General features: G+C 34.1%; 1 protein-coding gene across 3 annotated transcripts in view; it reads left to right on the top strand.

The window, feature by feature from the left end:
* The window catches only part of UPF2 (UPF2 regulator of nonsense mediated mRNA decay), a 131,087-nt gene that overhangs the window by 85,140 nt on the left and 19,660 nt on the right, over positions 1–26,287 (top strand). For all 3 annotated transcript variants that reach the window (XM_036759665.1, XM_036759667.1, XM_036759666.1), the window contains exons 12-19: positions 147–332; positions 3,273–3,476; positions 4,384–4,659; positions 6,893–7,076; positions 16,401–16,540; positions 19,184–19,288; positions 19,614–19,712; positions 21,837–22,004. In XM_036759665.1, the coding sequence (XP_036615560.1) occupies positions 147–332; positions 3,273–3,476; positions 4,384–4,659; positions 6,893–7,076; positions 16,401–16,540; positions 19,184–19,288; positions 19,614–19,712; positions 21,837–22,004 (1,362 nt within the window). The remainder of the gene's footprint in view (positions 1–146; positions 333–3,272; positions 3,477–4,383; positions 4,660–6,892; positions 7,077–16,400; positions 16,541–19,183; positions 19,289–19,613; positions 19,713–21,836; positions 22,005–26,287) is intronic.

Raw genomic sequence — 26,287 nt, forward strand, 5'->3', positions numbered from 1 at the left:
AGAAGTTATAGAAGAAATTCTTGTTCAGTTATGGGTTCAGTTACGAATTAGATGATTGCTGGTTCCCATTCTGAGATTATATGATCTGTTTCTATAAAATGTTAGAATGAAAGATTTTGAGATTAAGTTGGATTTTGTTTTTAAAGGAACAAATGATGAGAAAGAAACAAGCAATGCATCTTGATGCGAGATACGTCACAATGGTTGAGAATGCATATTATTACTGCAACCCCCCTCCAGCAGAAAAAACTGTGAAGAAGAAACGTCCTCCTCTTCAGGAATACATCCGTAAACTCCTTTACAAGGACCTCTCCAAGGTTACCACTGAAAAGGTAAATCTTAGTGATATTATTCATTGTTAGAGGTCCTGCTTCCTTCTCTGTGATAATATAATATTTGTCTTGGCCTCAATTTGATGTTTTTATGGTTTTTTTTTAATTGACACAGTGAGCAGAATTGCACGTGATTTCATAGAGAATTTGGGATTATTGTATTCATTGCCCATGCAGCAGAGATGTAAATTCTTTGTAGTTGATATTGTATCTATTATTTAAATTTGGAGGCTGAGCTAAAACGTGTAGTTTGAAGTCTATTCCAAGTAAGATTGGTGAAATCTACGACTAAGCATTTTGTTTCTTTTATAATTTGTTCTATGTATTAAGAGTCTATAGAAGTTCAAATTTTAAAGGGCTTTTAAAGATTTATCTGGTCCAGCTCCTTTAGCTATATCTATAAGGACATTGAAGGTGGCACAGTGAGTAAAGCACTGGTCATGGAGTCAGGAAGACCTGAGTTCAAATATGGCCTCAGACACTTGACACACTTACTAGCTGTGTGACCTTTGGCAAGTCACTTACCCCCAATTGCCCTGCCTTCCCCCTCCAAAAAATAAAATATATAAAATAAAAATAAAAAAGGATCCCTTATTTAAAAAAAAGGACATTGGCCTGCTAAGTTTAAGTTGACTGACCAGTCACATTCTAAGTAGTGGTAAAGCTTGTAGAGTTAGAACTAAAATCCTTTAATTGGTCTCTTAATTCCTAGTCCATTCATTCGTTGCTCTTTCTGCTGTACCGTGTGTCTTCTGGTGAATGTGAAGAACATTATACAACAATACTAAAAATTGAGGATATATTTTTATGCTTTAGGATGTTATTTTGTTTCTAAGACAATAGCTTCTTGTCCTAATTAAGAAATTAACTTTTTAAAATTTAACTTCTGCTTTGCCAGTATTTTAAGATATTTTCTAGTAATTCTTTTTGTCTTGATGCTGTAATTGTTACAGATATGCAGGCATCTATAAAAACTGTTAAGTAATACTTAAAAATTAAAACTTTACTAATAGAGTTTTTTTCTTTTGGAAAAGTGCTTGCCAATACTATTTTTTAAAAAGATTTTTGAAAACTTTGGGGAAATTTTGGAATATTTAGGGGAAAGAAAGAAAATTAACTTTGGGGAATAAAAGGTATTTAAGATAATAAATGATAACTAAGAAAAATCAATCACCATTTGTTAAATTCCCAAAGGCCAGTCACCTGTGCTGGCCAGAAAAAGACAGAAACAATTCCTACTCTCAAGGAGCTTATGTTCTAATGGGAGAAATAAAGAGATTTATAAATGTATGCAATAAATATGAAAAAATAAATGTAAATGGATACAAAGTAGTTAAGTACAAGGTAGTTTGGGAAGGTGGACACTTAGTGATAAGCAAAGGCTTCATGCAGAAGATGATACTTGAGCTGCATTAGGGGAAGATACAGACTCTCCAAGACAGATGTCGTTGGGGAGTGCATTCCAGGCATGTGGGACAGCAATACTGAGGCACAAAGATAGGAGAGAAGGCCAGTTGATCTGGATTGCAGAGGGTAAGGAGCAGGTAATGTCCAGGGAAGCTAGAGAGATAGGCTGGAGTCAGGTTATAAACCTCAGATACTTAAAGGACAGCATTGCCTTTGACAGAAATAGGGAAGTATTTCTATAGCTTTTGTTTTCACATCATTCATTTCTGAATACATCCCTCTTCACATCACTTCTCAGCAACCCCTGCCCTATAACAGATTTTTTAAAAAAAGAAAAAAAAAGGAAAAAAAAGCACTTTAACAAAACTAACACATCAACTATATCCAATCACATATAAGTATGGATTATTATCTAAAATAGTAGTTTCTCAGCCATGTTATGAAGGGAAAGGACGTGAAGCAGTGGGGTAGGAACGTTGCAAAGCTTTTGAAAGTTAGTATTTTTAATGTTCAAAGCAAAAAAGAAAGAGAATGTGAATGGTTGGAGCAATGGTAGTACTTAACCTCCAGCATATTGTAATCTGTTTTAGAATTCATATTGTTAAGATATATTTCGTATTGTTAAGACATTAAAGGTTATAGGAAATTGCAAGTAAATAAATGTTCTTGTCGAAAGAAGACCACTGAATCAGTAAATATTGTGATTGAAGAGAGGAACTTAACAGTTTAGATGCATTTTAGAGCAGCTAGGTGGTAGGCACATTGGATAGAGTGCTGGCCCAGAGTCAGAAAGTCCTGAGTTCAAATATGACCTCAGGTACTTACTAGCTTTGTGACCCTGGGCAGGTTACTTAACCTTTGCCTCAGATTCCTCATCTGCAAAATGGGAATGCTGATAGTACCTACCTCCCAAAATTGTTAGATCCTATGAGATAATATTTGTAAAGCACTTAGCACATTGTCTAGGCACTATATAAATGATAATTATTAATATTTTTTTATGTAGATAAGTATGAGAATAGGATAGTGGAGGTGAATATTAAGAGTAAGAGACTATCCTTAACTGTTGTCAAGACTAATAGTACTTATATTTTACTTCCAGAAAAAGTTATCAAGAGTATAGTTGTAGCTGACTCTGTTGCCTGTGGAGTTTTTAATGGTAGAATTATTTTTAAAAGGTGCTATATAATTGTAGTTTGGTAGTAGATACTCCAGATCTCCAGATAATCCTGGAGATACTGAAGAAACTCATTCTGCTTACTGCACAGTCCCTTTTGAGTTCTCCCTCCCCTTGCCCCCGTCCTTCCTCTTTTTAAGCTGATATCGGTGTGTTTGCCAGGAAGAATGATTGAGTAAAAGAAACAATGCTTTTTAAAAGTACAGTAATTCTTCAGAATGACATTGATACCATAATGCAAAATTAAAACGATTTTGCATTAATCAAAATGAGATAACTATTCTACTTGATTTCCTAATAAATAGCAGTGCCTGTTAAATTTTGCAATTAAATTGAAACAAATATTTTTTGTTTAGGTACTAAGACAGATGCGAAAGCTGCCCTGGCAGGATCCAGAAGTGAAAGACTATGTTATTTGTTGTATGATAAACATCTGGAATGTGAAATATAATAGTATTCATTGTGTAGCCAACCTCTTAGCAGGATTAGTGCTTTACCAGGAAGATGTTGGAATTCATGTTGTGGATGGAGTATTAGAAGATATTCGACTAGGAATGGAGGTAAATTTGTTTTTCTGAAAGTCTCCAAAATTTGTTCAAATGGAAAAGTTAAAATAAAAATCCTTTAATTACATAATTTAAAAATATAATTTTGTTGTAAGTTTTTAAGTAATAGGTAAACTTTTGTATCAACTGCTTTTTTTTGGTAATTGCTATTTTTATTAGCACATTTCTGCTGTATGGATTTCTTAGTCTGTTCTCTCATTTAGAATGATTCTTTTTTCCATGTTCAGTGTTTTTGTCTTTTATCAGTATAAGCATACTAATACCATTGTGAGGCATCACAGCGTAATAGACTTGAAATGAGGAAGACTTGGGGTCATATCCAAACTTTGACACTACAGCTCTGTGTTCACAAAGTCACTTATCTGCTCTGAGTCTCAGGCCATTCTTTTAAGATAATTATATTTTATGAAGAGGTTAGGAGCTGCATTAGTGGAAGAAGAAAAATCAAAGGTTCACAGTATAAAAAACATTGTAATAACTTTTAAGTTTTCTTACAATGTTGGTAAATGTTTTCAGGAACTTTCTTTAACATTTCCTTAAAACTTAAGTTCCTTTGGATTATGGGGAAACTATATAGAGTAATTTGGAGAAAGGATACATTTTAAAATTTCTAGAAATTATGAGTAAATTTACTGGTGCCTGGAAGCTGAAACCAATTTGTGCTCTTATACTTGTACTAATTTAAGTAGTGCCAGACCATAGCAATTGTAGTTTCCTAGGAAATAATAACTTAAGCCCCAAAGTGAACAAATTTGGAGGTGGGTGGAATAAGAAAATCTTTTCCCCTTTTTGGTCTCTGCCAGTAATTCAGCTTTTTGAACGATTATGTGGAAGTCCACCTGTTTACAAACATAAACTATATATCTTAGATGTTAAAAGTTTTCTGCTTTTGTTTTTTAAGGTTAACCAACCTAAGTTTAACCAGAGACGGATCAGCAGTGCCAAGTTCTTGGGGGAACTTTATAATTACCGAATGGTGGAATCAGCAGTTATTTTTAGAACTCTCTATTCTTTTACATCATTTGGTGTTAATCCTGATGGTACTCCAAGTCCACTGGACCCTCCTGAACATCTCTTCAGAATTAGGCTAGTATGCACTATTCTGGATACCTGTGGTCAGTACTTTGACAGAGGCTCCAGCAAACGAAAGCTTGATTGTTTCCTCGTTTATTTTCAGGTAGACATCAGATAAAATACTGATTTTATATATCATTGAATTTGTTGCTAGTCTTCAACTTGTATTGAATAATTGACTTTTTAGTATTCACAATAAACTTACTTTAAATTCAGTTATATTGTCCAGTGCACAAAAGCATCTTGATTTTTCCTTAATTTTTGCTGTTATCTTCACACTTCTGTGTGGATATACAAAAATATGTGGATAGTTTATTTGTAGCTTTATCTATAATTTGTTAGAATTTCTATTATAATATCACTTAGGTGATGAAATTTTTCTTTGGTTTCTACAGATTTTTTATGATGTGTATTGATAGTGGCTGTAATTTCAATTTTATTTTAGAATAGAATCTAGAATTCTCTTTGGCAAGATAATTATTCTAAAATTATAAATGTCATTTTTCAGAGTAATTGTGGCTCAAAACTTTTTATCTTCACAATATAAGCTTGTGGGCTAGAACAAACATACTGTAAATGAACAGGCAGATAGGTTAAATGGTTTGAATTTTTATATTTGTATGTACATAGTCCCCAACTTAAAAACAGTTGGTGTTTCAAAGGTTGCTTTTGATTTTATGATAGTTACTTAGAAATGAATGTTATATGTGTTAGGGTCCCAGGCCAGTAGATAAGTGCATTTGTCCCACAATACATAACTAATGTTTAGTACTATATCTACCTACTATTCCATTCACTTATTTAGTGAGTATATTCCAGTTGAGGATGGCAGGAATATATATCTCTAACCCCAAAGCAAGAACATAAAGATATTTTTAACACTGGTAACTAATTTACTCTAATTGCATAAAAGAAGGTACTTCTAGGTCATGCACTACCTAGGTTTTATGAACAAAGCACAATTCCTTTTGGGAACGGAAGCTTTCTCTTTTTTACTTATATATTTATTTTTAGGATTCATTTTTTAAAATGTTGAGTTCCAAATTCTTCCCATCCCTCCTCTCCTTCCTTCATCCGTAGAGAAAGCAAGAAATATAATATCAGTTATACATGTGAAGTCATGCAAAACTTATTTCTGTGTTAGCCATATTGGTAATAATTTTGCAAAAAAAAGTGGGAAAACATAAGAAAAAAAAAGCACTCAGAATTCATCAGTTCTCTCTCTGGAGGTAGATAGTATTTTTTTCCTTGGGTCCTTTGGAATTATGAATCATTGTCTTAATCAGAATAGCTAAGTCTTTCACCGTTGATCATTGTTACAGTATTGCTATTACTGTGTACAATGTATCTCTTGGTCCTGCTTACTTCTCTTTGTATCAGTTCATACGTATCTTCCCAGGTCTTTCTAAATCATCCTGCTCGTCATTTCTTATAGCACAGTAGTTTTCCATCACAGTCATATAACATAACTTAGCCGTTCTGCAATTGATGGGTATCCAATGGGGACTTTTTCAATACTTTATTTGTATGTCAGGACCAATTTTATTATTAGAAAGTGAAGATACCTCTGTGTCACAATGTAGATTTCAGTTTTGCTATAAGGTGTCAGGAATAATAAAACTATTTCAACTAGTAGTATAATGGAGAAAAAATCTTTTAGCAGTATAATTCCCATTTGTACTCAGAAATTGATACCTCAAGCCCAGGAAAGAGAAGAGAAAAAAAAAAATCTATCCCTGAGCAAGGAAAGATAGATACATCTTTAAAAGTTGATGAAATCAAAGACAAAAACAATAGCAGAGAGAAGTATCTAGGAGAAGTGAAATAAATGAATGAATTTGGAGAGCTAGACCAGAGATGATAGCCCTTTGTGCATTCCCTGAAAGGGAGGCTGTAGGATTACTATCTGTTAGGTGAAAGGGAGTGGACATCTCAGAGAAATTTGAGCTTTTGAGTGTCTATTATGTCACTGTGCTCACAGTAGACTTTTCTTTGCTTTTTTTGAATGTTTGAATATTTAAAAATTTCGATTCTTCACCCACATTTCAAATGTTACACCTTTTGATATTTTAATTGACTCTTTCAAAACCAGAACATCATAGGCAAAAAAAAAAAGCTTCTGTCAAATAGGCTGTAATTTTTAATCTGATCACTATGCTAAAATTTTAAGAATACTTTAAACTAGAATTTTCTTTCGTTTCATAGTAATGAAAAACAGATTAGGGACTCATGGTATACATATTGTTTTTTCACTTTTCGTTGCTATCAATATGTTGTTTTTATAATTAAATTCTTCTACTAATTTCTCATAGTCATATATTCTTATTTATTACCAGCGATATGTTTGGTGGAAGAAGAATTTGGAGGTTTGGACAAAAGACCATCCTTTTCCTATCGACATAGATTATATGATCAGTGATACATTAGAACTGTTAAGACCAAAGATCAAACTTTGTAATTCTCTGGAAGAGTCCACCAGGCAAGTACAAGACTTGGAACGAGAATTCTTAATAAAACTAGGTAAGCAAATCAGGGGGGAAATAAAGTGATTCTTGGCAGTTGCTTATTTTGTTTAATACTATCACCAGTTATAGTTTTATATTCATTGTGCTTTATGTAGCTGGCTCTGAGTTGTAATAGCATTAGGTATACCTTCTTGGCGTACCACTCATTTCAGTTAATACCAATTTAGAAGAACATAGCCTTGAGGAATTCACAGAAAATGTTGGTAAAGGAAAAACATATTTTAAAATTGTAAACATTGCATATTTTTGATTGCTAGTTTAAGATTTAAGACTTTTCTTTGTATTTCAGATATATATGTATATTCCTTAATCTTATTTGCAGTCATCTTAAATTTTAGTAGTAGTTTGTCTTTTCTTTTCAAAAATCTTAAAATTTTGTTTATTAGAGACACTGTATCATATTGGATAGAGAGCTGGCCTTGGGATCATCAGGGTAACCTGGATTCATATCCCACCTCTGAGACTTACCAGCTGTTACCCTGAGCAAATAACTTAACTTGTCAGTGCCCCAGGCAGCCTTTTCAGGGTGCAAGTTGAAAAGTATCTGCCAATCAACAATGGCAGAGAGAATTTGTTCTTCATCTCCTTAGTAAAAGCACAGGTCCTATACTGTTTACTCTTCCTCCCATATTCCACAATACTATAAATGTTATTCGTATCATTCCCAGGAGAGCTAAGTGCTTTTTTCAACAGTTCGTATATTTACTTTGGCAGAATGCTCCTTGCTATCCATTTATTGTGGAATTTTTGCATTACCAATAGGAATGTAGGAGAAATAAATTGCTTTTGTTTTGTGATTTATTGGTAGGTCTGTTTTCTAGTATTGTAGTTGAACAACTTGTTTGTGAACTTTACAAGAATGGTTCATCTAGAACTAGCAAAATTAATTTATATGTTCTGTTTAGTTGTTTGGATAAAGAGAAATTAAATATAGGTCCTGGCATGTTAAAATTCTCAGAGAGAAGGAAACCTATTCTGTTTCCATCATTTAATAGTGCTTAAAGTCAAGAGATTCATCCTTTAAGTCAGTTCGTATTCTTTGTTGCTTAGGGAGAAGTCACTTAAAATTTGCTTTTCATGGTGAAGAAGATACTAATTTCTATTCTCTCAAGCTGCTCTTGCGTATCCTTATTATAGTAAGCTCTATTTCCTTATAGAGGACTCCTGACTCCATTGTGCCTGGTATTTAGCAAAAATATTTGTTTTTAAAGGTGCTACTGACTGAGCAAGTATAAATTTCTTTCTGTTGTTTACAAGTTCACAAAGACTTCTATATGATAATCCTGTTCTTTTTAAACTCACTTTCAAGTTATCCACTTCCTTTCTTTGATAAGTTGTCAAATGCTTATTGTTAAAAGTTCTAAAAAGAATTCTTACACCAAACAATTACAATAATACTGTTCTTAAAATTCATGCTTATATGATGTACAGTAGATAACTTTATTTATAATCACTTATACAGATAGAAAAGTTAATTCTTTTTTCACTCAGTTTGCTTAGGGCAAAAAAATTTGCTTTTATTTCTCTTGATGACAAGTATTCATTGTGTACCACATTCTTTACCTTTCATCTCTATATATTTTCAATAAGGATTAAGCACCTACCATACACCAGGCACTGTTCTAGGTGTTCTAGGTGGAAATGAAGAACAACTCCATGATCTCAAGGTTTATACTTAATTGGAGTGGACTGATGAGGAGTATATATACAAGTATTAATACAAAGAAGAAAGATAAAGGCAATTAAAAAAATTTTTTTTCTTCTTTTTCACAAGGTTGGTCCAGAAAGATTTTAAGAGGTACAGTTACAGAATTTTAGGCATAGTGGACTACATATATGTGTGTGTGTGTGTGTGTGTGTGTGTATGTGTGTGTATGTGTATATATGTATATATGTGGATGCAGAGGCCAAAGATTGTAGCATTAGGTTGAGGACCAGTATTTGCCTGGAATGTCTGACATTATAAAGGGTTGTAGAGTAAAAGAAGGATGAAAAGATAGGTTGGAGCCCAATCGTGAAGGGCCTAAAATTTCAGGCTAAGGAGTTTGTATTTTATCCTATAGGCAATGGGGAGAGACTGAAGTTTTTTGATCTGGGGAGTAACAAGTTCAGACCCTGTGCATTAGGAAGATGATTATGTGATCTATGTGAAGGATGGATTGGAGAAGGGAGAGGCTGGAGACGGGAAGACCAGTTAGGAGGATGTTGCAATAGTCCAGGCAAGAGGCAATAAGGGCTGAACTAGGGTGGTGGCAGTATGAGAGGAGAGTAGTATATTAAATAAAATAGGGTAGCACTTTGTATGTCCCCTACTATTCTTCCTTCTACTTTCTTGTTTTTGTTCTTAAAATATTTCATTGACTTTTTTTTAAACATCACTATCACTGTCTACCAAGACCTCCCCTTAGCTTTCTACCACCATCCCCTCCAAAAGCCCTCCCTTGTAACAAATAAGTACAGTCAAGCAAAACAAATTCACGCAACTTTGTCTGAAAAATATATGTGTTATTTTTTACCTTTACATCCATACCACCCTGCACATGCCCAGTCTCATCTGATCTCAGAACCTAAGCAGGGTCAGGTAACTACTTCGATAGGAGACCTAGGAGTATCGGGTGCTGTAGGCTTGAGGCAGCTAGATGGCTCAGTAGATGGAGCCCTGGGCCTGGAGTCAGGAAGACCTAAGTTCACATTTGGCCTCGGACACTAGCTGTGTGACCCTGGGTGAGTCACTTAACCTCTGTTTACCTTAATCCACCGGAGAAGGAAGTGATAAACTGCTTCATTATCTTTGCCAAGAAAACCCCACGATCCATGGAGTTTTGAATAGTTGGAAATGACTGAATGACTGAACAAAAAGTCCATCTTCTTTTGTTCCAGGTGGCAGGAAGCATAATTCGTATTGATCAGTGTTCTTAAGTCTTTCATAGTTGTTTCCCTTTATGCTATTGTAGTCGTAACTTAGTGTCCCAAAAATTATAGTTCAGCTTTAAATTTTGACAGGTTAAAACTGCGTTACCAGTTTTGGGACGCCCTATAAAAATTGTTCTCCTGTTTTTGTCTTCCCACGTTTCTCTGAATCCTTCTAGTTCATCATTTCTTGTAGTATATTCATGTTTTGTTACATACACACACATGCACACACATCTACTCAGCCATTCCCCAGTTGATGGGTACTCACTTTGTTTCCAATTCTTTGCTGAAGCAAAAAGTGCTTCTGTAAATGTTTGTACATACAGATCCTTTTCCCTCTCTGATCTTTTTGGGAATATGTATCTCATAGTGGTATCATTGGCTCAAAGGGTATGCACAGTTTGTCAACTTTTGGGGAGTGGGGTATAGTTCCAAATAATTTTCTACAGTGGTTAGACTTCTATACAGTTCCACTAAGAATGTATTAATTTTTTTGTCCTCCCATTGCCCTTCCACTAATTGTCATTTTCCTTTTTCATCTTTCCCAATTTGATGAGTGTGAAGTGGAACCTTAGAATTGTTTTAATTTGCATTGCTCTTTCTTGTGATTTGTAGCATTTTTTTTTCATTGTTGATAGTTGCATTTGTTCTTTTAAAAACTGCTTGCTTATGTCTGTTTTTTGCATTTGCCTATTGGTAAATTCTCCGTAAATCTTAAGCATTATGCCTTCATCAGAGAGATTCCATGTACAGATTTTTTTTCCCCCAATTACTTTTCTTCTTTCTAATTCTTGCCTTGTTTATGCTTTTTTATTTTATCTCATTAAAATTGTCTTTTACTTTTTATGATCTTCTCTGTCCCTTGTTTGGTTAGGAATTCTTCCTCCTCTCCAAAGTTGTGAAGAGATATCCTTTTCTATTATGTATTTATGATAATGGAAACCTTAAAGAAGAGACCTGTGCACATGACATACCTTAGTAAATATGTAGATGTCTGTTTCACAGAGGCCCATGAAGGACTAGATTTTGTTTTCCATAGATCAGGTAAATGATTAACTTAAAGCCCAACAGAGAGCATCTCTGCTTGCCATTGCCTAGGATTTGGGAAGGATAAAATAGTTTTATGAAAATGGAACTGTTTTTTGGGACTGAATGCAAACCAAAACCTAATTGAATATATTTCTTCCCTGTATTCCTTATATTTTTTAAAAAATTTAATTTTATCTTAGACTCAAAGGCCAGAACACAAATACAGAATAGAGAAAAGGAACAAAACATATCATAACCTTAAATACAAAGTAAGAAAGAAAAAAAAAGCATGTCCTGTGCATAGTAGAACGTAAGAGAAGTTTCGAAATATGTAACAATTGATTTTCATTTCAAGAAAGCCCATATGATAAATAATACATGTTGTCTTGAGAATTGTCCATCTTTTCTTTACTTCCTTTTGAGTTTTCTTTTGTTCTCTGCTGTGCACTTTTTTACTTTGTTCTTTTTTTCCCTCCCCCTAAGGCTGCAATGAAGTTTAGATATGTTTCTCTATAGCTAAATACATATAAATACACATATACATATATACATACATATATAAACATATACTTTCCCAGACATACTCTACTCCTGATCTTTGTTTTTATATTTGTGCACATCTCTTCTTTCCTATCTCTCCTGATTCTTCTACTTTACTTCTACCGACTACCTTGCCCTCCTATCACTTGCCTAATCCCTTCCAAGGATCCTTCCCCTATCCTCCCATTCCGATAAATCCAAACACCCTTCTATACCTCCCTTTTACCTGTTCCCTCATTTTCCCCTCTAAAAATCCCTCCCTTGTCCTCTCTCCCCTCTCTATACCTCTACCATTTTATTTCTTCTAAATTTAGAAAACTTTTATACTCTCTAAATAATAACTTTGTTCTTTTTTCCCCTCCCCTCAGACCCCCAGAAGGCTACAATATAGTTTAGATATATTTCTCGATATGTACATGCACATGCAGATATATACATACATACATGTGTATATTGACATATACTTTCCCAAACACACTCCTGATCTTTGTTTTTATGTTTGTACATACCTCTTGTTTCCTATCCCTCCTGCCTCCCTTACTCGCTACCTTGTCCCCCTGTTACTTGCCTACCCCCTCCTCTACCAATTACCTTGCCCTCCTGTTACTTGCATTCACCCTTGCAAGGATCCCTCATCTATCCTCCCATTCCCATCAATCTAAACACCCTTCTATACCACACTTTTACCTGTTCTCTCCTCTAAAGATCCCTCCCTTGTTCTCTCCGCCCCCCCCCATGCCCCTACCATTTTATTTCTTCTAAATTTAGGAGACTTTTATACTCTTCTAAATATATATGTATTGTTAAACCCATTCCCGATAAAAATAGGTTGCGAGAACTACCAGCCCTCCTCCCCCATCTAATTCCTCTGTATCCTTTCTTCTTCTTGCACCTCATTTGTATAAAATACTTACTCTTTTTTAGCTGTTTCTAAATGATTTTACTTTTTAAAATTCATATCATAGTCAGGTTTACCTCAGTCTGTCTTATGAGCTCACCAGTTATTAATAAGAATCTTAGATATACATTTTACATTATATAAAAGGTAAAAGTCTGTCCTCATGAATACCTTATAATTAGTCTTTGGTAATATACCTTATGTTTCTCCTGGTTCTTGTATGTCGTATCTTCTATTAAGTTGAGGATTTTTTTTTTTTTTACGAAGTCTTGAAAGTCTGAGAGTTTATCAAATGTCCTTTTTTTTTTTCATTCAAAATAATGCTTAATTTTGCAGGGTGTGATATTTTCAGCCGGAGCCCCAGGTCTTTTGCTCTTCTACATATATATCTTGTGTTCCAAAACCTGCGGTCAGTCCTTTAATGTCTCTGCTACCAGGTCTTGTGTAATTCTGATTGTGTCACCCTCATACTTAAATTGTTTTAATTTTAGTGCTTTTAATATTTTATCCTTGAGCTGCGAATTTTGGGAACTTGACTATGATATTCCTATGAGTTTTCCTCACAGGATCTCTTTTAAGTGGGGATCAATGGATTTTTTCTGTTTCTACTTCCCCGCCTTGTTCTGATGCTTCAGGACAATTTAAATTATCTCTTGTATTATTGTATCAAGATTCTTTTTTTGATTATAACTTTCAGTTAGTCCAATTATTTTCATATTTTCTCTTCTTGATCTATTCTCCAAATCTGTTGTTTTTCTTATAAGATGTTTCACTTTCTCTTCTATTTTTTCATTATTCATGTTTTATTTAATTATTTTTTGATCTCTCATAATTTCACTGGCTTCACTTTGCCCAGTTCTCATTATCAAGGTGTCATTTTTCTCCTTAAGATTCTGGATCTCCTTTTCTAATTGGTTAACTTTCCTTTCATAACCTTTTTTAAGTTTTTCCTCCATCTGTGTCATTTGATTTTTAAAGTCTAAACACCCTTCTATACCCCTATAAATTCTTTTTGGGCAGATAACCATTTGATGTTACTGTTTGGGGGTTTCTTTACTTCAATATCCTTCTCTGAAGATGAACCCCGGTTATCTGTATTCCCATAATAGGTTTCTATGGTTGGATTCTTTCTCCTTTGCCTGTGGATTTTTTGTGGTAATAACTTGATTTTTGTAATCACCTCTAGCCCTGGGGTATGGGAAATGGTGCCTCTTGCCCCAGATCTTCAGTTTTCCCCTCTAGCTTGGAACCAAAGCCAACCCTCCAACCACCTGTAAGTGCCCGCAGCCAGGGGCTGTCTGCCCCACTGCTTCTGTACTTACCAAGCGTGTGCTAGTTCCTTCTCACCCCTACCGTTCTTCACATCACAGCTGGGTCTGGCGTTCCTCATCCGCAGAGGTTCCCTCATTCTTCCTGGGCTCATGCACCCAACTCCCATCACTATCCCAGGGTGAAAAGTACCTTTGGCTGGGACTGAGGCAGCCTCTCAAACCAACTAACCCAGGACTTGCAGCTTGCTATTTAATGGGCTTGCCCAGTTGTTAAAACGGAACCTAGCCTGGAGGTGTTTACTCTTCACGGGACCAAACCTCTGCCTCGGATTTTTCTTCGGATCTTCTCAAATTGTCCCAAGAAGACCTCAGTTCTGCCCCTATTCTTGTCTCCATCCATACTTTGTTTGCCCTAAGGTGCTATTTTAACTCTTTTATGGGGGAAAATCTTGAGAGCTTGAAATTTTCTGACCACTCCCGCACCTTCCCAGAACCTCTATATCCGTTATGTTTTAATAATATATCAATTTTTGTGAGTAAAGATATCTTAACAGTTTTTTTCCCATTGGAAAATAGACTTAGGATAAGTACTTTGCTGGCATTTCTTTTCCTTCTTTTACTTTAAAAGCAGTTTTAAAGAGTTTTCATATCTAAAATGACCAGTCATTTTCCTCCAAATACTTGCCCCTCTTCCCTTTATTGAGCCTTTATTTAAAAGAAAAAACAAAATGCAGAATCAACCAATATAGCTACCATCTAAGACAGTACATGCAACATTCTACACTCTTACTGAAAAGAAAGATGCATTTTATCAGAGTTTGGCTGCCTCAGAGTACTTCCTAATTAACCTTTAGTATAACATTAACTTTATAATAGCCCTTTTGGATTGCTATAGACAAAACAACTGTCTTTGAAAGGTAGAAAGTTGGGCAGCTAGGTGGCTCAGTGAGTAGAGCACCGGCCCTGGAGTCAGGAGGACCTGAGTTCAAATCCAGCCTCAGATACTTGACACATGTACTAGGTGTGTGACCTTGGGCAAGTCACTTAACCCCAATTGCCCTGCCAAAAAGCAAAAAAAAAAAAAAAAAAGAAAAAGAAAAAAAATGAAAGGTAGAAAGTTGATGCATGTGGAAATTACAAAACTTGCTAAAGGTTAAAAGAACCGGCAGCCTTATATCCATTCTGTTAACTTGTCCGTGCTTCTACATCCCCAGATATGCCCAATTCTTAACATATGGCATCATTGTTTTTCTTATCTAGTGTTCAGTGTTATCTCCCTAGGTGTTTAGTGTGTCAAAGGCATCAAAGACTTTTTTTCTAGTTCTTCTATGAAAGGAAATTAAGACTCCCATCTTTCAAAATGGGAATAACAATTCCTCAGTTATCTCATTAGGGTATTTTAATGCTCAAATTAAAATAATGTATATGAAGACTTTTAAAAATCATAGAACTATGATTATAGTCTTATCAGTGTTTTCTTTCATTTTTAAATATTTTCTGTTTTTAAGTTGTCAGTTTTAAATATGTAATTTAATAAACTATCTCTTAAATTTTCCTGTGAAAATAATATTTAGAGAAAAAGTAATGGAGTTGAGGTAGTAAAAAAATATTTTTCGATAGAGTTTAGATAATGATGGAAATAATTTTGCCTTATGCGTATTTGTTGCAGTGATTTCTACAAAGTGTTCCTTAAATGAGGAGCCATGTGGTATGTAGGAAAGAGTAGTGGGCTGGAAGTCAGATGCTGAATTGTTCTGATTCCCATTGGACCTTTCAGCCTCTTTAGACTTTAATTTCCTTCAGGTAGAAGACTGGATTAGATAATCCCTAAGATTGCTTCTGTTAATAAATACTGTCTAGTATTTGGGTTCGGTACTATGCAAGTTACACTGCAGGGATATAGAAGTATTGTACAAGACAAGATCTCTGCCCCAAAGTTGCTGTTAGGGGATGTGAATTTAGTGCCCTAAAGTTTAGTTAGAGGAGATGAGCTCAATGCTCATGAATTAGAGAAATACACAAGAAAATGCCCAGTGGTAAATTTTGTGGCACATGCTTCATGATCCATGACTTCAGTGGGAGGAAGAACAATGATTGTTAGAGCACTAAGGCACATCTTTATGGTCAAAATGGCATTGGGGTGGGTCGCAAGGAATTAATGAGGCAAGACTGCGTCGAAAGTAAAAAAAGAACAATATAAGTGAAGGTACAAAAGCAGCAAGGACCTTGGGGACAGTGATGATAGGACAGGGAAGAGATTGACATGAGCAGAGAATATGTTAGACAAATATGGAAAATTGGAAAGGTAGGATGAGAGAATAATGTGAAGGGCTTTGGAAGGTAGGTAGAAGATTTAAGATTTAATGAGGTAAAAATCAGGGAAAGATTCAAGTTTTTTGAGCAAGAATTTAAAGGAAATTAATTGGGCAGTTGTAGATACAACAAGATGGATTGGGATGTGGGAAAGACTGGCATCATGTTTCCTCTAGTAGGATTTTTTTTTTTAATTAAAGGAGAGAGAGAGTTCCGTACTTGACTCACAACTGATTTTCTGTAACAATTTCAACAAAACATTTATTAAACTATTTCTTTTAATATATGATCTTAGTTGAAAGTACTTCTTGAAAATTGTCTCATTCCACTTGTGTTTTGCTGCTTTAATTTTAAGGCCTTATGAATGACAAAGATTCAAAAGATTCCATGACAGAAGGAGAGAACCTTGAAGAAGATGAAGAGGAGGAAGAAGGAGGAGCTGAGACAGAAGAACAATCTGGAAATGAAAGTGAAGTAAATGAACCTGAGGAAGAGGTGATAACACTTTTATTTATAGCCAAGTTTGTAAAAGGTACATTTGTTGGAGTGTAGCCTATATAAACCAAGCCTGTTCCCAAGGTGACAAGGTTGTTGTATCTCCCATACTTTCTTTCCTTTGAAAGTTAATCCATATTCCCTTTATATAGCTTATAAAGTGATGAAAAGTATCATTGATTAGCTCCTGTCAATTTTAAAGAAAAAAATAGCATTCATATCTTTCATGCCCTTTTCTTCCATACCTTTACAATATACTTCATATGTCATTTATGCCAGCTCTAAATCTGATCCTAATGATCTTGCTATTATTTTAGGTCTAGTAGCATTTGAAATCTGAAATTTATTTATACTTTAATAATTGTAGACTTCTTCTTTTGCTAGATTTATTTTTTTTACTTTTGCTAGAAAATGGTCAATAGTAAACAAATTACAAGTCCATCATGGTAAAACAGACGTGGCTACCCAAGGCCATTACATTTTTCTACAGTTAATTGATATAGGCTCTACAGCTATGTTTACACTCGTGTAAGATAATATAAGACTTTTGCATGATTCGAAGCATGCCTTTAACATGGTGCTTTATAATTAAAAGGAGCGATTATAGAAAAACAGTCTATAGAAGCACAGTCCCATAGGGTTTTCATGAACCTTTACTTACAGCAAGTATAGATCATATTTTAGAACTTTTATCTCATTTTTGACTTTTTTCTTCCTTTAGTGTAAGTACTGCTTTGAAATAAAAGCAAATTAACCAGTGAAATTTTATAGCTATGCAAAAACACTTCAGTAATTGGTAGCATAATAGATGGGCGTTTTGCCGCTTTGTTTTTATGTGAAGATATTTTGCGTTCCTACATAATTTCTTCTCCCCTCCAAAATGCATGTATGTAAATTCATAATTTTGAGAGTGACTTAGTATTTAGCTATTTTAGGGTTCTATTTTTAGCTATTTTAAGGGTGAAATATGAATATTTACTACAAAAACTTGTAATAACACAGAAGATTTTTTTCTGGTTAAATAAAATATGTATATAAATTTGTTGGAGCTTTGGCGCTAGAAAGGAAAACAGAAAGAATGCCTGATCTCTCTCATCTACTGACCAAATATGACCACCTCCCTCATAAACCACAGAAGGTAACATAAAGAGAGGAAAAGGAAATAGTAAGACAGGAAGAGCCATGAACGGTAATCTAGAACAATTTTCACTTACTCAGAAGGGTGCTCAAATCCAAATCCTCCACCCAAAAGAACTTTCTTCTTCATATTCTACCTTCAGGTCCTGAGGATGACTTTTAAAATTAGTTGTTTAGAACGCATTCCTACTTTGTAATATCCATATAAAAATGACCATTGAGTAAGATTTCATTTTTAGGCCAGGAGTTATTCCCTACGAGGAGTGTGACTAGATTTCAGGGCAGCACTGGGGGTGGATGTTAGTCTGTGAACTTTTTTGGGCAAATACTGCATCTTTATTTCAACATAATTGATTTCTTTGGTAATCCCATGTGTTTTTTAAATGCACTTAAAAACATTCCTAGGAATCCATAGGCTCAGCCTGCTCAAGGGGGCCATGACACACACAAAAAAGGCTGTGAACCCCTGCTTTTGGCCCTCCTGCTGCACCTTTCAAAATTTTTGTTCCCCCCTCCTTCCTGCCTCCCCAATACTGTGGTGTTTTGTTTTTCAAATTTGTTCTTTCTGATGCATTATATTTTTATATTGTCACATTCATTTCCAAATATATTCCTCCCCTTCCATGTCGTATGTTAACTATATCTGACATTATGTGCAATATTTTTGGGACTTTTTATAAATCATTTTTCAAAAGTGTATAGCAAAATATTGTTCTGTAACCATAAAGTCACATGTAACAAACTTGTTAGAATTAGGTAAAATTGCTTAGTCTGCCCTTTTTCACTATGTATGTGACTTTGTCAGTTTTGAAAGACCCTGATAAAATTCTTATCCTTGTGCATACTTGTGCGTATCTAAACTAATCCATATTTTCAAATTACTTTCTTCCTTTTGAAATCTTTAATGACAAAAATTCTAAGAAAGAAAAAAAATCATTCTTTTGATGTAATTGTTTTAAGGAGTGCATTAATGTGACTTTATAAGTTTTTTTTTTAAACACTCAAAGACTGAGACTTCCTGTAGTCACCTTGATAGTTTCAACCTGAGAAATAATAAATTAGAACACCAAACTGAGTTCTTTAGTAAAGTCGAGGGGACTTGAAAAAGTTTTGCCGTTGTAATCCTGTGTAGAAATCAGCCCATTTTCAGATTAGTTTCATAGGAGAAAAAAGTGTAGGAGGTTCACAGAACTTGTTTTTTATTGAAAACAAGGAAGAGGCCCTACAAAGGATCTTTGTACTGTTTAGATCAATGGAAGATAGTGAAGTAAGTTTTCAACTACTGGTATTCAGTAAATGTTGCCAGCTAACATTGCGTTAGCATTGTAAGCAGTCTACATAGTAGGCTAAATGAAACTCAAGGACAATAATTGATTATTCAGAACTGTTGGAAATCAGATTTGTAAAGCATGAATAACATCAGTGTTCACTGTTGGCTCCTTACAGTTGTATTCAGGTATTCCATGGTATTAACCTTAAAAAATAATTTTTAAAAAACAATTTTAGGAGGGTTCTGACAATGATGATGATGATGGAGAGGAAGAAGAGGAGGAGAATACAGATTACCTTACAGATTCCAATAAGGAAAATGAAACTGATGAAGAGAACACTGTATGTATTGCTGAGAAATTTGCCTTTGTAAATCACCAATCCTTTTCATGATATTTCAGTGCTAGACATGGGAGTTCTGTGTGCATTATGATGTATAATTGTGCTCTTTCAGATTCTTTCAGAAAATATGAACAATTGTACTTTTAATAGTCAGCTAAACATTTCCTTATAATGCAGTTCTTTTTCCCGTAACTTTTTGAAAAATATTATAAAATACCCACTTATTTATTGCCTTATTCTAGACACTGTACAAGACAAGCTTGAAATGATCTTCTGTTATCTAGCAGTTTACATTTGAAATTTATAATTTTATGTTTTCTCTAAGGAGGTAATGATTAAAGGAGGTGGACTTAAGCATGTCCCGTGTGCAGAGGATGAGGACTTCATTCAGGCTCTGGATAAAATGATGCTGGAAAATCTTCAGGTATTAATTTTTTCTTTGTTTTCCTAAAGAATTCTAGTACAAAATAAAATTATCTTAAATCCAAATACCTAAAATAAAAGCACATTCAGATCGTTGGAGAATGGATAGTAGAATGTAGTTAAACATAAGATTATCAGTGCCCACCTGTCTCCATCTGTAACATGCTTTATATTCTCCTCTGGTATTATTTGTAACACTGTTGCCTCAGTCCCAATCCAGTCATCCATTTTTCAGCAAATTATGGGTGATCAGTGTATCTTCAGTGTACCAGATAATACTTCATCAAGAATTTCTCAGATTTTACAGGGTTTCTAAGACAGACAGTGAGAATTTTGCAGATTCCACCTTCTTTGTTGCTACTAAGGTCAGTTTCCTTGAAGCCTACAGTTAAATATTGCCTAACATTGAATACTTTTAGTGCAAACTGCACTTTGTTAAAATACGACTCCTCCTTTCCAAGGCATTAGATTCGTGCAGTAAAAGTCTCAAATACATGCTCTTGATCACATGGTAAATTAATGTGAATTCTATCAAACTAATAAGTTAGTACAGTGAAGACATAATGGTTTTGATCTTGCTCTGCAGGGGGTGCATTTTTCCTTTTTTTTTAAAATGCATTTGTTGTTCCATGTAATTAAGATGCCATTTACTGTATTGGAAAAAAAATTTACTTCTGTACCCACTTTGTGGAAAGAGTACCTGCAATGGTATGCCTATATACACATCCTTCCCTGCTCCAGTTGATTTATTATACAGAATCAGACCCATTGTAAGGAGGCTATTATTCTTCTTATGAACAAAGTCTTTCCTGAAATTCTTGTTCAAACTTTCCTTTTATTTGCTTTTTCTTGGCCATAAAATTGGCCTTTTTTCAATTTTATTTTCTGCTTATTGAAAATCTTAAAGAATATTTCCCTGGTGTTCCTGAATGCTTTTTATCTGGAATATAACAATTGTAATTGGCTTTTATTTTCAGTAGTTTACTATGACTTTAACTTAAAACATCAAGACTTATTAAATATGTTTAAAACTGTTGAAAAGTAATTTCATCTTTTAAATAAGTATAGCTATCCTGCCTTTGTGCTTCCTTGCCATTTGTTTTCTAATTAATTCTCTTACGATAAAATCTTGACTTAAAAATAAATCTAAAATTATAGTAACTTGAACTCAAAATGGAGAAAACTTTTTGGAAACTAATGAGAGAAACAACTATTAGCTAAATTGCTAAATATTAATGCCTTTTGGAAATTGTGACATACCTTGAGGGATTGCTTATCTAAATTATAATAAAACAACTTTTAAAAGTTGGAGTTTGTGACCTACCTTAGATGATTGCCTGTCTCAATTACATGACAATAATAATAGCTAATATTTATGTAATGCTTATTATGTGCCAGTGCTTTGCTAAGTGTTTTACAATTATATCTTATTTGATCCTCACAACAACACTGGCAAGAAGGAGCTGTTTTTATCCTCATTTTACAGTTGAGGAAACTGAGACAAACAGAGGTCAAATGACATGCCCAGTTAAACAGCTCTTGTCTTAGACTAGATTCAAACTCAGGTTTTTCTGATTGCCCCAAAATAATTTTTTAAAATGTAGTCCAGGAAAAATGCAAAAATAACAATAATCACACTATATCAAGGATTTTTATTTCATTGGTGGTGTTACTCTTTCTAGCAGTGTATTTCACAACCAATCAACAGTTGACTAGATAGTCTTCATGAGTAACCTGAGGTTTCCACAGCTTATTTAAGTGGCTTGCTTATGGTTATTCAGTGTCAGATGAGTATTAAAGTCCAGTTTGGTCATAGAGCATAATTTTGTGATATATTGCTGTAGTTTTTTTGCTAATGTTTTATTTAAATTTTTTTCATCAGTGTTAATTAGAGATACTGATCACTTCCTGCTCTAAATCCAACCCTACTCACTATGCCATTCCGTCTTTCACCAATTTGGTGATTAATCTTATGCTTCAGAGGTTTCATTCATCTCTGTTCCCTTCATGTCTAAATACTTATTGAATTATTTTGTGTTTTTTACAAAGTAAAACTGCCCAAACTTAATTTATAAATTTAAGTATCTTAAGGTGTTTCCCCTGGTTTTCACTTTCTTTCTTTAAGCAACGAAGTGGTGAATCTGTTAAAGTACACCAGCTGGATGTTGCTATTCCACTGCACCTCAAAAGCCAGCTGAGGAAGGGCCCACCGCTGGGTGGTGGGGAAGGAGAGACGGAGGCTGGTGACACGATGCCATTTGTCATGTTAACTAGAAAAGGCAACAAACAGCAGGTAAGAGCTCAGGAATATCAGCTGGTTAACTAACTGTATACAGGACATGGTTTTGTTGCTTTGCTTAGGAGGTCTTAATTATTTGCTGTAATTCCATTTTTATTTATTCAGCAAGAAAATGCCTAGGAATATATATTTACAAATATATGTATTTTGTATTAATTTTTTTAAATTTTTTATTTTGTTTTCATCTTGAGTTTTTTTTTCTTCCTATCTACCTGCGTACCTGTCCAGCCTAGCTCCCATTGAAAAACAATAAAAATCCAACTTTTTTCCCTCCTACCGCCTCCTTTTCCTATCTTGCTTTCACCTACATTAGTTATGTTAAAAACAAAATATGTATTCCTCAGTCTCTACATTACCTCTGTCTAGACGTGGGTAGCATGTTTCATCATGAGTCCTCTGGAACTGCTATTGGACGTTGTATTGATCAGAGTTCCTAAGTCTTGCAAAATTGTTTGCCTTTTCAGTATTGTTGTTTTTATATAAATTGTTCTCCTGGGTCTACTCATTTCACTTTACATCAGTTCATACAAGTCTTCATAGGTTTCTCTGAAAGCATCCCCTTTATTTTTTGCCACACAGTAGTATTCCATCACACTCATATATCATAACTTGTTTATTTGAAAGACCTCTAGTGTATCCCATTACAGATAATTCTACCTTTTGGTTTTAGATAGACTCTAATGATCATATTAAGGAAAGCTCAGTTTATTCACATGCTTTGTCGTATTTTTTAACCAGAATGGGTGTTGTATTTTGTCAAAAGCCTTCCCTGAATCTATTGATATAGTCATATGATTTTTCTTGTTTTTGTTCTGGATATGGTCAGTTGTACTTAAAATTTTCCTAACACTATCAAACCAATCCTGTGTTTCCAATATAAGTCCAGCTTGGTCATAGAGCATAATTTTGTGATATATTGCTGTAGTTTTTTTGCTAATGTTTTATTTAAATTTTTTTTCATCAGTGTTAATTAGAGATACTGATCACTTTTTGCATGAGTTCACTTTTGAAAATGTTGAGTCTAAGGATTTCTACAGAACTTGTTTGAGATGTCCATTAAGCAGTTAGAGATGCAAGATTGGAAGTCAGCAAAGAGGTTAGGGTCAGATAAGTAGATCTGAGAATCTGCAGCCTAGAGATGTTAATTAAATCTGCAAGAAGTTGATGAGATTTCTAAACAAAATACTAGAGAATTGGAAGAGAAAAGGTCCTAGGACAGAGCTCTGTGAGGCTCCCATAGTTAGTGGACATGACTTAGATGAAGATCAGCCAAGGAGACTGAGAGAAGGAGCAGTTAGATAGGTAGGAGGATAGTGAGGAGAAAGTATAGCATCACGAATCCTAGAGAAAATAGTATCAAAGAGAAGGTGGTTATTGAAAGTATTGCAGAGTGGTCAGGGAAGGATGACAATGGAGAAGAGGCCGTTGGATTTAGCAAGTCAGAGATTCCTAGTAACTTTAGAGAGATCATTTTCAGTTGAATAGTGAGTTTGGAATCCATACTGTAGAGAAGTAAAAGAATGAGTGGGAAAGAGGTGGCAAATTTGCTCATATATACTAAGGTGATAGTTGAAAAAACATTTAGGTGGTAGAATAAATGGAAAACCTACTTGGGAAAAAATGCGGGTTTTAAAAATGTTCCAAATTGTTAATCCTAAATTCTGAACTTGTTTTATTTTTGTGTTAGTAGGCTTATTATACATGCTATTTTTGATTCAGAAGGAATAGATTGTACTATATACATATATTTAAGGGATTTATTTCTATAAATTATAGAAAATATATCCAAGATTATCAAGAGCAATTGTTATTTGAGTATAAATGAGAATTCATTAAGATAACTTGATTATAAAATGAGTTTTCAACCTTTATAATTTTCTTGAGATTTTGAAGAATATTGAGTTTTAAGGGCATTATGTGAAGAAAAGTGACTAGCATTTTGTGGTCTGAAAAAGTGTATCTTGTTTGGATTTTTTAAAAATAGTTTATTTGCTTTTGGGAGTTGGTTCTTCTGGCAAAGATTCTTTGGTTTTTCTAGAAATGCAAAATGTGTTGCCTTATAGGAATTTTTGATTCTTGAGTTAGTGAAAGGCCTCTTTGTCTGCAATTTGTGTTCAGAAATAACTTTCTTCTGGTCATTTGTAAAAGAAAAATAAACACTGAGGGAGAGGTGGTATTGAAAATAAAATAATTGCTTGCTATACTTTTCATATACCTGTATCCAGTTTGGACACTAAATTAAGAAATGAAAAAAAAATACATTTTTTAATGTTGCATGTCTAAGAAATCTACCTTTTAAAGTAAATTTATTCATTTTTGTCTCCAAAAGATGCATTGTATGTTTATCATTTTAAGATCAACCTTATAGTGGGTCATCCCTTTTTAGATAATGACTGGACAACTTCCATCCAGTGTGGCTGTTTGTCTCTCTGTTTAGCTCCCACACTTCTCTGCCAGCAAAAACTTAAAAATTGTGCCAGACCAAATAATGATCAAGTGATCCACAGAGAAACACTATCATAAGTGACTTCTTCCATTCCAGGGAAACTGCATTATGATAAAAGGTGCCACAGAAAATGAAGCAATATCAATACTAGACTTATATGCACTTAATGCTATAGCATGTAAATTCTTAAAAGTTAAATGAATTACAGGTGGAAATAGATTAGTAGTATTCTAATAGTGGGGGGCCTCAACCTACCCCTCTCAGAATTTAATAAAATCCAACCAACAAATAAATAAGAAAGAAGTTGAGGAGGTAAATACAATCTTAAATAAGCTACATAAAATAGCTATCTGGAGAGAATTGAATGAGAGTAGAAAGGAATACACTATTTTCTCAGCAGTACATGGGACCTTTACCATATATTAGGTCATAAAAACTTTCTAGTTAAATGCAGAAAGACAGAAATATTAAATGCATCCTTTTCAGATCACAGTGCGATGAAAATTATGTTCAATAAGGGACCATGTAAACACAGATTAAAAACTTATTGGAGACTAAACAATCATGTCTGAAAGAATGAGTGGGTTAGAGAACAAATCATAGAAATAATAATTTCATTAAAGAGAATGACAATAACGAGATAACATATCAAAACCTCTGTGATGCAGCAAAAGCAATAATCAGAGAAAAATTTATATCTAAATGCTTATATCAGTAAACTAGAGAAAGAGCAGACCAATGAATAGGGTATATGATTGGAAAAAACTAGAAAAAGAACAAATTAAAAATCCCCAATTAAACACCAAACTGGAAATCTTAAAAATTAAAGGTGAGATTAATAAAAATGAGTGTAAGAAAACCATTGAATTAATAAATAAAACTAGAAATTGTTTTTATGAAGAAAAGATAAACCGTTGGTTACTATGATTTTAAAAGAGAAGAAAACCAAATTACTAGTATTAAAAGTGAAAATACCACTAACGAAGATGAAATCAAAGCAATTATAAGGAGTAGTTTTGCCCAATTATATGCTAATAAGTAGAAGAATATTTACGGAAGTATAAACTGCCTAGATTAACAGAAGAGAAAATAAAATATCTAAATAAGCCTATCTTAGAAAAAGAATTTGATTAGGCCATAAATGAGCTTCCTAAGAAAAAAGCATCAGGACCAGATAGATTTACAAGTGAATTCTACCAGACATTTTAAACTCTCGACTCATTCCACTATGACATAAATTACTTGGAATAGGGTGTAGCTAGGTGGTGCAGTGAGTAGAGCACCAGCCCTGGAGTCAGGAGGACCTGAGTTCAAATCCAGCCTCAGATACTTGACCCACTTACTAGCTGTGTGACCTTGGGCAAGTCACTTAACCCCCAATTGCCCTGCTTTCCCACCTCCAAAAAAAAAGCACCAAAAAAATTACTTGGAATAATAGCCAAAGAAGGAGTCCTACCAAACTCCTTTTATGAAACAAATATGGTACTGATACATAAACCAGAAAGAACAAAAATAAAGAAAGAAAATTATAGACCAATTTCACTAAATGATATGGATGCAAAAATCCTTAATAATATACCAGCTGGAAAACTACAACAGTATATTAAGAAGATTATACATTGGGACCAAGTGGGATTTATATCAGGAATGCAGTTTAACATAAGGAAAACTATTAATGTAATAGATTATATTAATAACAAAAGTAACAAAAATCATATGGTTATATCAGTGGATGCAGAAAAGCCTTTTGATAAAATACAACTCTATTAAAAACACTTGCAAGCAAAAGTATGAATGGATTTTTCCTTAAAATGATAAGAAGCATCTACCT

Source organism: Trichosurus vulpecula, chromosome 5 (genome assembly GCF_011100635.1).
Source record: "Trichosurus vulpecula isolate mTriVul1 chromosome 5, mTriVul1.pri, whole genome shotgun sequence".
Classification (NCBI taxonomy): Eukaryota; Metazoa; Chordata; class Mammalia; order Diprotodontia; family Phalangeridae; genus Trichosurus; species Trichosurus vulpecula.